Genomic DNA, 16,584 nt, shown 5'->3' on the forward strand with positions numbered 1-16,584 from the left:
GCAGGCAGGAGCCCAGGGGGCTCCCACCCCATGTCAACCCACCATGTTCCATACACCGCAGTGACCCACAGCCCTCATGCCCAGAACCTGCTCCCTGGGGCTCCTGCAGAAACAGAGCCAGGTCCTGGGGAGGACTGGGAGGGGTCCCAGCCCAGGTCATTCTAGTGCAGCAGGCGTTTCAGGGAAGACACCTTGCATGCAGCTCTGCAGTGACAGGCCTGTCTACCAGACACACACAGAGGCACAGAGGCACACACTGAGACACACACAGAGATACACTATGTGGCTCCCAGTCCCCACCTGTGAGTGGCTGCTGCACCCCGTGTGATTCTGGGGCACGAACATCAATATTTCTGTTTTCCCCTGACCCCTACACTTCACTCAGTTCTGCTTCACCAAGCGGACCGTGGCGAGGGGTGACCTGTGCTGGGCACAATCTCAGGCTCTCAGGGGCCATGGTGACCTCACACAACTCTTGCATCCTGGGCCGGCTTTGGAACTCAACTCCTCACATTCCTCTGACCTGTTCCAGGGTGGCTCTCAGTGCCCCAGTCTCCTTGCAGTGAGTGTGAAGAGGCAGTGGAGGTACAGAAGGAAACATTTATTCTCTCTAGTGACGGTACAAATGTGGACCCATCCAATCAGATAGTTACCTTCTTCTTGAGCCTCAGATCATCCCACTTTGTCAGTGATGCTGTCCAGGTTCAAAGCTTGTACCGAGACTCTCGCGCAATGTAGTTGTTGCGCACCATCTGCCGAAGGACGCTGTGGTCCAGGGGATGGTCCACTGCGCCAAAAGTGAGACTTGGGTGAGGAGTTTGAAATCAAACCCATCGCGCTTCCCTCTCAGGGACGGTGCCTCTCTGCCCCGTTCTTGGAGCCCCAAGGCAAGGATGTCCATGCCTGGCTGGGGTTCCTCCTCAATGCTGGAGGTTGAAGCATGACCCTTCCTGAGGTTCAGGGAGGAAGAGGATAGGCAGAGATGTACCGCTCAGGGGTGCCCAAACAATAACTGTTTATTTCTCCCAGGTGAATCTGGCTTCATCTCAAGGAGACAAGGCTGCCATGTGCAGTTGTTCAGGATGTAGCAAACTGCACAGAGACACATGCTGGAGAGATGTGAATGAATGGGCTGAAAGCCAGCCCCCACTTGACTGCCAAACCATGTCTACCCAGATGGGCCACCTTTTTCTAATTAGTCTGCCCAGATGGGGGTGCCTCTTCTACTTCACACAAATGTGCCATAGATACTAGTGAGCTAAGAGATCCCAATGTTTACCAACATTCCCTTGAACAGAGGGGAAGACATCTTCTGTAAGTTCCTAACCTTGTGATCTATGCCCCATGCCCCGCCAACTTCCGATTTTAGGAACTCAAAGGGCCAAGGGAAGCTGCCCTAAGGTGGCTGACACCAGACCCAGCTTTCACTCCTGCTAAGTTTCAGGTGCCTCGGCTAAATCAAACAGGAGGTATGCGCACACGTGCGCATGCATGTTGGCACTCCTCTCCCTCCATCCTTGGCACACTTGCACACTAGAAATGTTGCTCAGAGAAGTGGGGTAGCTGTTCCAAAATCTATTTATTTTTTCACTGAAGTGACACAAGGTCGTTGTAAAAGAAAAATGTAAACAATGCAGAATTGTTTAATTCAGAAAGGTAAAGTTCCCTGCAAACTACCTCCCAGAAATATCTCTATAAGTCAGCTTACACGTCCTCTTTGTTCCCATGCGCATGACCAAGCAAGCTATCTCCCTTTTCCCCTCCTTCTTTCCCTCCCCTTCCCTCTCCTCATCTTTCTCTCTCTCTTTCTCTCATTGTATGCATTTCCCTGCCTATTATATATTATGGTTATGAAGGCTGGTCCTGTGCATTATAGAACTGTAGGATTTTTAGTAGCATTTCTGGCCACCAGATGCCAGTACACCCCCCTCCTCCAAGTTGTAACAACCAAAAATACCTCTAGACCAGAAGTTCTCAACCTGTGGGTTGCGACCCCAGCGGGGGTCAAACGATCAAAACACAGGGGCCTCCGAAAGCCATCGGAAAATACATATTTATTATACAATACATTTTTAAATAAAATATGTATTTCTGATGGCTTTCGGCGACCCCTGTGTTTTGGTCGTTAGACCCCCGCCGGGGTCCCAACCCACAGGTTGAGAACCGCTGCTCTAGACACTGCCAAAAGTCCCCTGATCAGTAAATGACTCCTGGTTGAGAACCGCTGAATATATATATATATATATCTCATATACATGATATTATATCCCATTGCATTCTCTTTAGAGGCTGCATAGTATTCCATTGTATGCAGGGTGAACTCTAACTTATTTAACCAATCTCTAATGGGTGGGTATTTCAGACATTTTCAGTTTGGGGCTGCAGTGGACAGCCTCCTACCTTCACTATAGAACCCTGAATAAGTTTTTTTGTGAAGAGACCAGTTCCCATGGATAAAATTACAGGCATAATGGATATATCCATTTCTCAGGCTTCCCATAGATGTTGCCAAACTAGCCTCAAAAACCTGATAGAGCCAAATTTATCCCCATGTTCAGAGAGAAAGGTTGGTTCCCACCCCCAACCCCCATTCCCGTGACAGGGAGGGTCATGAACTTCTGCCACCGAAAGGAGGGAAGATCAGTGGGCCAGTGCTGGAAGGACCACAATTAAGGCTTCTGGATGGGACAGGACCAAGGGAGTCCACGGGTGGACTGAGACCCAAGAGCATAGAGTGGGGGTAAGAGATGAGATCAGGGACTCTTGTGAGCCCATCACTTGCCAGTTTGGAAAATTTGAATATTTTAAGATTCATTTCAATGGTCACAGAGTAGTTGTAATTTTTAAAAATATTCAGGATAACTAAATTTCAGTATCTGTGGCTAGGCCATTGGGCCACAGGCAAGATGGTACCCAATGAGAGTGATAGGCCCATGGGGCTCATAAAAAGGGGGTAACTGAGGCTCAACATTACAGATACTCATGACCACAAGCTTCTTAGAAACCCTGACCCAATGAGCCAGGCAGATCTGGGGAGAAAGAGAACTCACCTTCATCCAACCTGTCGCTGACGGGGTCAGCCCCAAGTGTGGGGACGTTGACCTTGATGGATTCTGTGTTCCTGAGGAGGGCAGAGCCGCCCCAGAAGGGGTTGATGAAGGGTAGTGGGATCTCGGCCTCTGCCCCTTCTATATCCAGGATCCGCCTGTACGACTCTAACAGCAGCAGGTCATTGGTCTTTTTTTCAATAATGGCTGGGGGAGGAAAGCAAGGCAATTAAGATCACTGTCAAGAGACCTGGTTGAATCTCAGGGTGATGCCCCCTGCTGGAGAGGAAGGGAAGGAAAAGGGGGGCGGTCATGAGCTCCTGTGGAGATGGCTTTCTCTTGGGTTATACCATGCATACTTCAGGCGCAGTATCACCCTGAAAGGCTAAAATTTGTTTTCTGAGAGGCAAAAAAATAAACTGACTCTAAGGTATAAAGCACAGACATACATACAGGACATAAACAGCTATACAGTATCAACAGTATTAAACTTTTATGAGGATGGGGCAATTAGGAAAAGAATGTCTAAAAGTATGAAGTTTCCCATAGGTGGGCTTTTTAAAAAAATTAATTAATTTATTTTAGAGGGAGAGGAAGGGAAAGAGAGAAAGAAACATTGATCTGTTCTTGTATGTGCTCTGACCGGGGATGGAACCCACAGTGTTCTAACCAACCGAGCTAACCAGCCAGGACACCTATAGGTGTTTTTGTTAAGGGGTGGTTTTTTCTTTTTTATCATGAATGAATGTTGAATTTTGTCAAATGCCTCTTCTGCATCCATTGAGATGATTATATAGTTTTTCTCTAAGAAATATCAATTTATTCAATCCTCCCAACAACCTTATAAGGTAAATAATTCCTTTCTTTCTTTCTTTCTTTCTTTCTTTCTTTCTTTCTTTCTTTCTTTCTTTCTTTCTTTTTCTTTCTTTCTTTTTCTTTCTTTCTCTCTCTCTCTCTTTCTTTCCCTCCCTTCCTCCTGCCCTCCCTCCCTCCCTCCCTCCCTCCCTCCCTCCCTCCCTCCCTTCCCTCCCTCCCTTCCCTCCTTCCTTTCTCTTTCTCTCTCTTTCATTCTTTTTTATTTTGTTGAAAAAAACTAAAGCACAGAGAGGTTCAGAAAGTTGCCCAAAGTCACAGAGATTGTAAGAGTAGAGCCAGAGCTTGAACCCAAGCAGGCTGGCATTTGTGCCCTCTTGCTTCACCAACCAGACTCACTACCACTAAAAAAAAAAACCCCACAAGTCCTCATGCCTGGTTACAGAAAGCTCTGGAAACGGTCCTAAGAGTTCAACGGGCCCAGCCTGACTCACCAAAGTACTGCGAAAGGTTGGTATCTGTGATTCTCCCGGTCTCCCCTAACTGCACCAGGATCTTGGTGGCGTCACAGTTGATTTTCTTAAAGAGGTCCTCCACCGAGCTCTTGAGGGACTCCAGGGTCTTGTTGATCTCCTTGTAGTTGTTCTCGTACATGTCCGCCTCCTCGGTGGTCTTCTTCAGTTCCTCCTGGTGGCAGACCCCAATGCCCGCCCCAGGTCAGCCAGGCTGCCATCTGGGTCAGCCCAGCCCTGAAGGACTTCAGTGCAGATGAGGGTTTAGGACCCTCTGGGGCTAGGGTCTCCAAACTGCAGTTTTTCAAACCTCAAGGGAGGTGTGTGATCAATTTAATGAGCTTCAATCACCTTTTTTTTGAAAAGCAATGAAATAGAACAGAAAAGAAAGAAAGAGAAAAATACTAGCATGCATTGCAGATAAGTATTGTTTAATGTAAGTTTAATTTTACTTACATATATGTATGTACATCTACATGTGTACTGGATTTATGTTTTTTTATTGAAAGCTGGTGACTCATTTTTTTTTTCTGAAGTTGGAAACGGGGAGGCAGTCAGACAGACTCCCGCATGTGCCCAACCGGGATCCACCAGGGGGTGATGCTCTGCCCATCTGGGGCGTCGCTCTGCTGCAACCAGAGCCATTCTAGCGCCTGAGGCAGAGGCCATGGAGCCATCCTCAGCGCCCGGGCCAACTTTGCTCCAATGGAGCCTTGGCTGCGGGTGGGGAAGAGAGAGACAGAGAGGAAGGAGAGGGGGAGGGGTGGAGAAGCAGATGGGCGCTTCTCCTGTGTGCCCTGGCTGGGAATCGAACCCGGGACTCCTGCACACTAGGCCGACACTCTACCACTGAGCCAACTGGCCAGGGCCAAGTGACTCATTTTTTAAAAAATTATAGCCCACATGGAGGAGTACATTTTATATTTGCAGCCTAATATCTACCAACCTACATACATATGAGTGTATATGGGTGTGTTTTTATATATATTATCTAATCAAATAAAATTAAAGTTTCACAAATCAGTATTCTTCCTGTGTGTTCTAATATTTTCTATTTTATTCTGTTCTACTCTGTCTCGTTTATTTTTAAATGATGGTTGCAATCCGACAAACCACCAGTCACAGCTTAAAGCACATTGCTCCAGCCCAGTGGTTCTCAAAGTGGGGTCCCAGGACCAGCAGCATCAGCTCTGTGGGGAACTCATTAGACATGCAAGGTATCAGGCTGCGGTCCAGACAGACTAAAAGTGCAGGCTCTGGGGGTGGGCCCGGCAATCCGTATTTAAATAAAGCTCCAGGTGATTCTAACGTGCAAGTCCATCAGATCTCCATCTTGATTTCAAGTTAATATCACCTAGGAGCTTTAAAATAGTTGCTGCTCAGAACCCGTCTCAGAAATTGAGAGTTGGCCCTGGCCGGTTGGCTCAGTGGTAGAGCGTCGGCCTGGCGTGCAGAAGTCCCGGGTTCGATTCCCGACCAGGGCACACAGGAGAAGCGCCCATCTGCTTCTTCACCCCTCCCCCTCTCCTTCCTCTCTGTCTCTCTCTTCCCCTCCCGCAGCCAAGGCTCCACTGGAGCAAAGATGGCCCGGGCGCTGGGGATGGCTCCTTGGCCTCTGCCAAGGCGCTAGAGTGGCTCTGGTCGCGACAGAGCGACGCCCCGTAGGAGCAGAACATCGCCCCCTGGTGGGTGTGCCGGGTGGATCCCGATAGGGCGCATGCGGGAGTCTGTCTGACAGTCTATCCCCGTTTCCAGCTTCAGAAAAAATACAAAAAAAAAAAAAAAGAAAAAAGAAATTGAGAGTTGCCGCTCTGGGGCACAGCCGGGGCATCGGGAACAAGAAAGCCTCCAAGCTTGGCGGAATGAGTGCTTCAGTGCTTCCTGCATCTCCAAGTCCTCAACACGCAAAGGTAATCGGGGCCCTGTACGGACAGACCCCATCCTCCAGGACTCTGCCCCAGATAACTATTCCAAGGGTCAACCTTCTCCACACCCCCATTTTCCAGGTAAAAAAACTGAGGCTCCAAAGCACACAATCAGGAGAGGGAAGCTGGAATTCTGACTGTCTCTCAACTACTACACCAGGGAGCTTCCTGTCCCGGCTATTAGCTTGGGCTGTTCTCAGGTCAGGGCTGCATTTTCCTCATAGGACAGCAAGAGCTGCCCTCTCATTCTAAAGGTACATCAGAAGTTCATATGATTAAAAAAAAAAAAAAGCCTGGCTTGGCCTGTGGTGGTGCAGTGGTTGAAGCATTGACCTGGAATGCTGAGGTCACCAGTTTGAAACCCTGGGCTTGCTGGGTCAAGGCACATAAGGAGGAGCAAGCAATGAACAACTAAAATGAAACAACTATGAGTTGATACTTCTCACTCCCCCTACTTCTCTCTCTCCCCTGTCTCTGTAAAATCAGTAAATAATATCTTTTTAAAAAAAGCCTGATATGACCATGGTAACACATGTCCAACACCTAAAATGTTCCAGGCATTTTACATGCATCATTTCAACTCATCTTCCCAACTGCCCCAGTTTCCAGAGAAGGAAAACTGAGGTCAGAGAAGAAAAGTGAACTTGTTTTTAGCTCCCCTGAATCAAGCTAAGTACCTGACCTTGGGCTCAACTCTCTACTCAGGCAATTATTAGTAACAAGATGAAAGTACCAGCCCTGTGAAGTGAGAACAGTTATTATCCTCACTTGACAGGAGAAGAAACAGGCTCGGAGAGGTTGACTTCTTCAAAATCACACAGCTTGGAAGTGATCCTCATTTGTCTCCAGGATCTGGTTGTTTAACTCCTATATGTAAAACCCTCCCAATGGGAGACGGGTCCCACCACTTCTCCAGGGGGGCAGGAGATGACCAAAGTGGAAGGCATGTGGAAAGTTTCCAAGGGAGTGATCTTTTGCAGGAGCTAAGAAAGCGTCTTGTGAGGCCAAGGCTATTGAGACAAATTCTCCTGCTTTAGGGTATTTGCATTTGAAAAGGCCCCCAGAAGCCAAAGGAATGAAGAACTGATGGTGGGAGAGATGCTTGGGGTTACCTGGTCAGCCCAGCCTCCCTTAACTTGAAAGTCCCCAGCCCCCAACACCGTGTTAGACCTTCAAAACCCTGAGATGCAGACCAGCATTAGCCCCAACCCCGAGAAAGCAGCTGGACATGGGGAGAGCCTAGGCTGAGGACGTGGAACCACAGGCCTGTGCCCAGCTTGGAGAGAGTCTCCTGGGACTTGGGCCCTGCCTGGAAATCTAATTCATCCTACCCGGACTCTTGGGAGAGGCCTCTCTGAGTTGCAGCAGTTCAATGAGCAGCATGTGCTTTGCTGCCCCCCGGTGGCCTACTGGAAAATGGCACTGCCATCACTGCCGACTGGGTGAATGCCAAAACCAGAAATAATTCACAGAGAAAGGAAGAGGAAATGAACTAGGAACACAGTTCCTGGGCCAGAAACTATCGGATTAAAATGGGGCTTTGTTATCAACTCTCTGAGTTCACAACTTTGGCAGACGTTTGCTATCCCTTCTCCCTTTATACCTTGATAACAAAACTCTACCTGTATTTAGGATGGCAATGTGCTCAGCTAAAAGTTGTACCGTATTTCCAACTCTCGACACTAGGGAGAGCCAATGAGGTGTCAACACAGAAGTCATTGGCTGAGATTTCAGGGAAAGAACTTTTAAGCTGGCTGAGCCAACCAGCAAGGCCTTTTTGTTTGCCTTCCCCATTTTCTTTTCTTTTATTGATTGATTGATTTTACAGAGAGGAGGGGGAGAGAAAGTGAGAAATCAATTTGATTTCCACTTATTGTAGATTCATTGGTTAGTTCTTGTATATGCTCTGACTGGGGAACAAACCTATAACATTGGCATATCGGATGCTGAGCTACCCAGCCAGGGCACCTTCACCACTTTCTACCTGTCTGAAATGTATACGCTATGAGTGGACCAAGAGCAGCCATACTACAACTATGAGGCATCCTTGGGATATAAGCCACATACTAAGGATGGAAAAGCAGAAAAGAGGAGCCTGGGTCATTGATGACATCATGAACAGCCCTGAAATGGCTATCTTCAGACTTATTTCTCAACAGAGCCAATAAACTCCTATCTTGATTAGGTCACAGTTATTTTGGATCTCTGTTATTAGCAGCGAAATATAGTGCAAAGCTCATATAGAATCCTAGTTCCATGATGTTGGCCAAGTGACCTTGCCTCTCTGAACCTCAGTTTCCTCATCTGTAAAATGGAGAGATCACAGCACCTACCTCATAGGGCTGTTGTGAGGATGAAATGAGATGCTGCAAGCGAAGCACGTAGGCTCAGTGTCTGGTATGTAGTAATTGCTCAAGAAACATCTGTAATAACGTATTGACTGAGAACAGGCTACAGCCAGGACAAAGAGGCAAAAGAAGAAAAGTCTGAGGCAGAGATCCATCTTGGATTTCCTAGCCTGGGATGAATTTATAAGTGCAAGGGCCTGCATTAGGCTTCCTGAAGTGTGTGTGTGTGGAGGGGAGGGGGCAGGGTCTTTATAATGGACAAAAAGGCCCCAGCGACAAAATTCTGTAGCAATACCTATAGCAGAGGCTGCCTGTGACAAAGGGTCAGGACCTGTCAAGACATGACTCAGGTCAGTAGAGAGTCATGGTGCAGGTGTCTTACTCCTTCTGAGAACAAACTGACAGGCTACCTGACACACACACAGACCACAGGAACTCCTGCGTCCCTCCCTCCCATGCTGGTCTTACCTCCAGCTGTCTCAGGACAGAGAGGCTGTCATCCTTGGATGTTTTCTGCTGGGACTGCAGGTGGGTGATCTCATTCTGCTTGGGAGAAAACCAGACCATGAGGAAAAGTGGGGACTCCCCACCCTGCCACACCTGGAAAATGAGCCTGTGCCTCGAGGAGTGTATAAGGATTTCTTTATTACTTTTATTCAGTGAGAGGAGGGGAGGCAGAGACAGACTCCCGCATGTGCCCCTACCGGGATCCACCTAGTAAGCCCACCTGGGGCCGCTGTTTCGTTGCTTGGCAACTGAGCTATTTTAGGCCTGAGGGGAGGCCTGAGGGGAGGCCTGAGGGGAGGCCTCAGCACCCAGGTCCAACTTGCTCAAATGAGTCATGGCTGAGGGAGGGGAGGAAGAGTGACAGAGAAAGAGAAGCGAAAGGGGGAGGGGTGGAGAAGCAGATGGGCACTTCTCTGTGCCCTGACCAGGAATTGAACCCAGGACTTCTACACACTGGGCAGACACTCTACCACTGGGCCAACCAGCCAGGGCCAAGAATTTATATTATCCAATGCAAGGTGCCCTAGAACACTTGAGCCTCTCTTATACCCCTGGAGGTTTCCGAATTAAAGGGACAGTGAAGACATGGGAAGGAAAATGGCTCATCTTCTCTGGATAAATGTCCAAAGCAGTGCAGTCAATATAATTTCCTGCGATGGTAGCAATGCTTGCCTGCACCGTCCAGTATTGCAGCCACTAGGCACACATGGTACTGGTAACTTGGAATGTGGCTAGGGCCACTAAGAAACTAATTTTTAAATTTAATTTAAATTAATTAAACATATTATACATTGCCACATGTGGCTAGTGGCTACTGTAATGGACAGGCAGCTCCAGAGCAGGGCTCTCAAGCTCCAGCATAACTTAGAATCACTTGCAAGCTTGTGGAAACAGGGTGTGCTGGGCCCCATTCCCAGAGGTTCTGATCCAGGAGGTCTGGGTGGGGCCCAACATTGTGCATTTCCAAAAAAATTCCCAGGAAATGTTGCTGCTGATGGTGGTGGTCCAGGGGCCAGATTTGAGAACCCCTGGGCTACACCAATGTATCCAGACATAAAAGGCATGCACCTTTTGACTACGCAAGTCCATCCCTAGGAACCTGTCCCATGGAAATAATAGGACAGTGGGCAAAGGTGGCCACTCAAGGCTGTCCATCATGTTATATTTATCATGCCCTCCATTAGGGACAGCCAAGTGCCTACTGACAGGGCGTTGGTTAAACCAATGATAGTACATTCATATCATGGACGGAAAGGGTCTCGAATAAAAATATGATTAAATGCAGATGCCCAGCCCATTCTCAGAGAATATACGTTTGTATACATGGGGTAGGGCCTAGGGAAAATACATGTTTAAGAAGCAGCTTGTGATTCTACTACAGAGCATTCGGTGTTCCCAGAAGCCATTAAAATGAACATAGAAGATGTTGGGAGGTGTCTATGATAAATTTTGGGGGAAAAAATTTTGCAAAACAGCACGAACTATCTAATATGACCCCAGTTTTACAAGTGGGTATCTAGGTGTGTGTGTGTATGGGTGCGTGCGTGTATGTCAGGTTATTTTCCAAATGGAGTTCTTAAATTCCTTTCAGTGGCCTGTCTCTGTCACCCCATTAGGACTAGTAACATGATCCTTCCTGGAAAATGAGAATTCAGAGTCCCGCCAACTCCCAAACTATCCTTCCATCATTCCTTCAGAACTCTTTGCGTTCAGACTGTCTATGCAATACTGCATATAGCCACCAGAGGACAGTGCCAAAGCACGTAAACAGGAGTTTGCAAACTCGAAACCAGCTGGTCCTGGTGAAAGAGATCGTGGGGGGGTTTATAGGGGCAGGAGAGTCAGCTTCCCACCCGACAGTGGGTCTGAGTTGTCAAATCCAATTTTCCAAGAGGAATCAGAAATCCAGAGTTTCATGTGGAATATCTTGATTTTTAAATGCTGGTAACTAATAAAAATGTAAAGTGTTGGGGATAGAAGAGAGCAAGCAAAAGAAAAATGAAGGCTGCATACATCCAGCTTAGGACCTCTACCCACAGCCCTCCAGGTAAGGCTGAAGTCAGATGATAGAATCCTAATTGTTTTTAAGTTTTTCCCCCCTGAACCCTAGTTTGAGCAGAGGCCACAAGAAAGCAGAAGAATCTCAGGCACCTCCTCCAATCTCCCACCCTACCTGCACCCTTCATATCGAGGACTGCTCCATTTTATCTGTTTTATATACTGGTGTTTCCTCATTACCTGGGTTTAAACAAATGTTCTATAGATTTTTTAGAAAAGTTTGGAAACTACTGCTCTAGTCCAAGTAGTCACTCCACAGATGAGGAGACTGAGGCCCAGAACGGGTGAGAATTTTGCCATCTGTTATTAGACACATTTGTCCCAATGCCAGGGACAGTCTGTATGGCTACAGGAAAGGAAAAGAGAGTGAATAGGAAGGTTAAGATCAATTACTGTTTGGGAACCATTTCCTGGCGCCCCCCATTGCGTGCAGGGCCTTCCCGGGCATCAGGAACGCAGAGGGAATGACCGGTAGCTGGACGTTCTCCATCCGTCCCAGAATCTACCCACCTGCCTTCCCCACCCTACCCTCATCCCAGGCTAGATGCTCCCTTGCCCTCTGGCTCGGACCCAGCCAATGAGGGACCCCAGCTGGAGATTACAGGGTAGACGGAGAGTGAGGCTGGGGTACTTGCCCACTCCTTGCAGGGCACCAGTTTGGCCACATCCCTCTGGGAAGAGCACACGGACAGCTCCCTCCACAGCCCTCTCTCCTGATTCTAAAAACGGCCCCCCCACCCCCAGCTCTGGAGCCCTCTCTTCTTATTGGACCTGCACTCTGCCCTCTTAGTTTCCTTAGACCTTAGTAAACAGTCCCCTTTTTAAAAACTTACCTCAGTTTACCCATTTGGGGCATGCCATCTGCTTCCTGGGACAACCCTAACTGATACAGTCACCTCCATCTCTGCCACTTTCGCATGCCACCTGTATTATTATCTATCAACCTATTATTATCTACTGACAGTCTTTAAATCAACCAAATTTTATTTTATTATGTTGATCACTATGTGTTTACTAGTATTATTACTTACCACACTAATAACATTCAAGTTACAAGTTTGTTCTACAAGCTATATTTTACCTAACCCTCATTAAAATGAATTCATCACCAGTAAATTAAAAGTTTTACCTACAGGCCCTGGCCAGTTGGCTCAGTGGTAGAGCATTGGCCCGGCATGTGGAAGGCCCGGGTTTGATTCCTGGTCAGGTCACACAGGAGAAGTGCCCATCTGCTTCTCCACCCTTCCCCCTCTCCTTCTCCTCCATCTCTTTTCCCCTGCTGCAGCCAAGCCTCCATTGGAGCAAAGTTGGCCGGGCGCTGAGGATGGCTCCATGGCCTCTGCCTCAGGTGCTAGAATGGCTCCAGCTGCAATCAAGCAACGCCCCAGATGGGCAGAGCATCGCCCCCTGGTGGGAATGCCGGGTGGATCCCGGTTGGGCTCATGCAGGAGTCTGTCTGACTGCCTCCCTGCTTCTAACTTCGGAAAAAAATACAAAAAAAAAAGTTTTACCTACATATTCTAGCTAGTATCTATGATACTTGCACATAGCCACCAAACAAGCCCCACATTCAGGAAACAGTGATATTACAGAAGAAAGTGGCTATTCTTGCCATATAAACAGAGCACTGGGACCTCAGAGGGGAAAATAATGAATTCCCAGAGAAGGTGACATTTGTGCAGGGTCAGGACTAATGAGCCGTATTTCATCAGAAGAAAGGCAGGGGGGTGGGGAGGACACAGCACAAGGAAAGTCTCGGAAGAAGGACATGCATGGGACAGCCGGGACTGGCAGCGGCAGAGGGTGCCTTAGGGTCGCGATGGGTGCTGGGCCTCAGGGGTAGGCTGAAGCCCAATTCTGAAGAGCCTGGAGTGCCCCAGTGAGTCTCAGACTCTGTCCTTTGCAGACATTCCAAAGGTTGCTTATGTGTGCTCTGGGGACTGAATGCCCAGGGAGCCAATGAAGTTTGGAAGTTATGAGTTCAACTAGGCAAACGTTTTTTTACCACAGGACTTGTCAGAGCATTTACGATGCTCATGTACCTCAAGTCTCTCCAGGATGAACTGACCATCTCTTCTCAATTCATCTATTTGTGAAACTGCTGTTAACAGAGGTCAGCAAGTGTTTAAGGCAAAAGGCCAGAGAATAGATATTTTAGGTTTTACAGGCCACATACAGTCTGTCTTGCATTTTCCTCTTTTTTTTTTCTTATACCCCTTTAAAAATATAAAAACCATTCTTAAGTCGTGGGCAGTGTAAAAACAGGCCACAGGCCACATTTGGCTTTGGCTATCGTTTACCAAACCCTGAATTATAAAGCATGCCGTGGATTGTAAAAGTCACTTGGCGTGAGGGGACATGACTTCATTAAGTGTGTTTATCAACTGAAAAACAAATACCAGTTTCAGAAAGGTTAACATGCAGGGAACATGGAGAAATGTACTGTTGCCCGAACTGATTTGACCTTGAGGCCCAAGCACCTCAAGGTGCATCCTGAGGAGCCCGCACTGGGCCAGGCTGCCGCAGGAGCAGGTGGGGTTCAGGTCTAGGAGGGATGAGCTGCCCTGACCTGGATTTTCTCGATCTTCTTGTGCATCGTCTCCATGTCGTTGTTGAGCTCTGTGACGTACGTGAACCGAGCAAAGTTCTTCTCCTCGTTGGCCAGGAAGTCCTCCACGAGCTGGTTCAGGTCCCCATTCTCAGCCAGCTTCATCAGCCGGAGGTGGGCCACCTCGTAGCTCTCTAAACTCTCACCCTTGCTCTTCTTTGTGTGCTTCTTCGCCTTCAAAGCTAGAAAGGAAAAACCAGCAACAGTGAGTCTGCAAAGGAAGGTGCTCAGTGAGGTGCCCAGCAGAGATGTGATCTGTTATTATTATTGTGCCTTGCAAAGGAGGCTAGACTTTCCCAGGAGATGGGGCAGGAACTTTACCCCTTAGTTGCTTCACAAATATCTAACTGAATACCTAGTATGTACCAGACACTGAGCTGGGCTCTGTGGACACAAAGTCTTCACCCCATGGAGCTTTTGGTGGAGGAATCAGACAAAAAAGAAAAAAGAGAAAGAGATAGCCAAGTAAACAGAAAAAGAAATCTTTTTCTGGGCAATGGAGGAGACCCATCAGGTGTTGTGATGGGGGAGCTGATGGTCAGGGAAGTCTTCTCAAAGGATGAGACATTTGAGCAGGATAAAATTCAAGGAAGCCCTAGGGACAGGGGGCCTGACCTGAGGCAAGCTCAGAACTTGGCAAACTCATGAAATTAGAACCAAGACCGTTCTCCAAACCTTGTTCTCTCCAGCCTGGATACCTGCAATAACCCCAATTCTCCTGAACTCAGCCATCTCTCTGATTTGGACCATGCATGGCAATTAGAAGTATCTTTCTAGATCAGGGGTCGGGAACCTTTTTGGCTGAGAGAGTCATGAACACCACATATTTTAAAATGTAATTCCGTGAGAGCCATACAATATGTTCAACACTAAATACAAGTAAATGTGTGCATTTTATGTAAGACCAACACTTTTAAAGTACAATAAGTCTCTGAATTCCTTTTAATAATGTTGTTATGCTGTTGCTAACCAATGATGAATAAAGCACTTCTTACCATTAATGCGCCTTCCTGTGCTGCATATTTTTGCTGATGGCTTTGTAGTCTGGTTTATACATGGTGAGGTTAAGCTTCATGCAGGCATTGAGACTTCCATCCAGTAAATGTGATCATAGGTTGGTCTTAATGTTCTTTAGATGTGAGAAAGACTGCTCACATGCATACATAAAGCCAAACATTATCAGTACAGCAATACTCACACGCTGCAGTGTGTGGTATGTGATGGGAAGTGCATTCCAAGTTTGGAATTAGAACCCATTTGTGTCATTTCTCCCCACTTGTGTCTGCTTGCCAACTCTGCTTGCTGTCGTGCAAGTCTTTCCAAATCTTCATTCAGTGACTTGAATTTATTCACCCACATGTCTGAAACCTTCAGGTCAGCAGCTTGTAGCTCAAAATCTCTGACAGAGACACCGGGAATGTAACTCAGGTCAGCACTGTCCACTGCACACTCGTGTGATTGGGTGATGAACTTAGAAAGATGAGTGTGCTCACGAAATTCTCCAAAGTGCGCTTTGAATGACTGCAGGGGATCAGATGTGAAGCCCGCTAGCTGCTGGAGATCAAGATGTTGAGCAAGGTCACTTGCTGTGCATGCATCTTTAAACTCTCCCAGTTTTTCAAAGTGTAGTAAATGACCTGTTTCAATGTCGGCAATAAAGAGTTTCGGCTTGTTTTCAAATGCAAACACTGCTTGTTGAAGGGATAATACTGTATGTATTTCCAACGCCTTGCATTTTCACATTGAGCTGGTTCAGATGTTCAGTCATGTCCACGAGATAGTAGAACTTCAGGAACCACTCAGTGTTAGCTAACTCAGGATGCTCAACATTTTTCATTTCAAGAAAAGTCCGGCCTGACCAGGCGGTGGTGCAGTGGATAGAGCATTGGACTGGGATGTGGAAGGACCCAAGTTCGAGACCCTGAGGGCGCAAGCTTGAGCACGGGCTTATCTGGCTTGAGCAAAAAAAAAAAAAGCTCACCAGCTTGGACCCAAGGTCGCTGGCTTGAGTAAGGGGTTACTCAGTCTGCTGAAGGCCTGCAGTCAAGACACATATGAGAAAGCAATCAATGAACAACTAAGGTGTCGCAATGAAAAACTGATGATTGATGCTTATCATCTCTCTTTGTTCCTGTCTGTCTGTCCCTGTCTATCCCTTTCTCTGACTCTCTCTCTGTCTCTGTAAAAAAAAAAATAATCCGGATTTCACTCAGACAAGCCGCGAAACGGCAGAGCACCTTCCCTTTTGACAACCAACGCACATTGCTGTACAGAAGCAGACCAGGATAATTATTCCCAACTTCATCCAGCAGTGTTTTAAACTGGCGATCATTTAAAGCTTGGGCAACAATAAAGTTGACCACCCGAATGACCAGCGACATCACCTCACCAAGCTGCTCACCACACAGCTGAGCACAACACACCTCCTGATGTAGGATGCAGTGAAAAGTTAGGATGGGTCTCTTTTCATGTTCACAAAGAAGCGCTACGAATCCTCTGTTTTTCCCCACCGTGCACGGAGCACCATCAGTACACACCGAAATAAGTTTATCCATCGGTAGATTTTTTTCTTTAGCGAATTTAGGGAAAGACTTGAATAAATCCTCCCCTCTTGTTGTCTCTTTCATAGGCAAAACAGCAAGACTTTCCTCACGTAGTGTGTTACCAACAGCGTACCTTGGAATCACGCTGAACTGGGATAAATGGCTTATGTCTGTTGACTCATCCAAAGTGAGAGAAAAGAATGGTGCTGCATTTATGTCCTTC

General features: G+C 47.3%; 1 protein-coding gene across 1 annotated transcript in view; it reads right to left on the bottom strand.

The window, feature by feature from the left end:
• Window positions 1-704: 704 nt before the first annotated feature.
• Window positions 705-16,584, bottom strand: part of CCDC63 (coiled-coil domain containing 63) — a 28,676-nt gene continuing 12,796 nt past the window's right edge. Inside the window, exons 6-10 of the mRNA XM_066365986.1 lie at window positions 13,780-14,000; window positions 9,114-9,188; window positions 4,355-4,547; window positions 3,051-3,254; window positions 705-787 (exon numbers count right to left, since the gene is read on the bottom strand). Of these exons, the coding sequence (XP_066222083.1) occupies window positions 705-787; window positions 3,051-3,254; window positions 4,355-4,547; window positions 9,114-9,188; window positions 13,780-14,000 (776 nt within the window). The remainder of the gene's footprint in view (window positions 788-3,050; window positions 3,255-4,354; window positions 4,548-9,113; window positions 9,189-13,779; window positions 14,001-16,584) is intronic.

Source organism: Saccopteryx leptura, chromosome 2 (genome assembly GCF_036850995.1).
Source record: "Saccopteryx leptura isolate mSacLep1 chromosome 2, mSacLep1_pri_phased_curated, whole genome shotgun sequence".
In the NCBI taxonomy this organism is placed as follows: domain Eukaryota; kingdom Metazoa; phylum Chordata; class Mammalia; order Chiroptera; family Emballonuridae; genus Saccopteryx; species Saccopteryx leptura.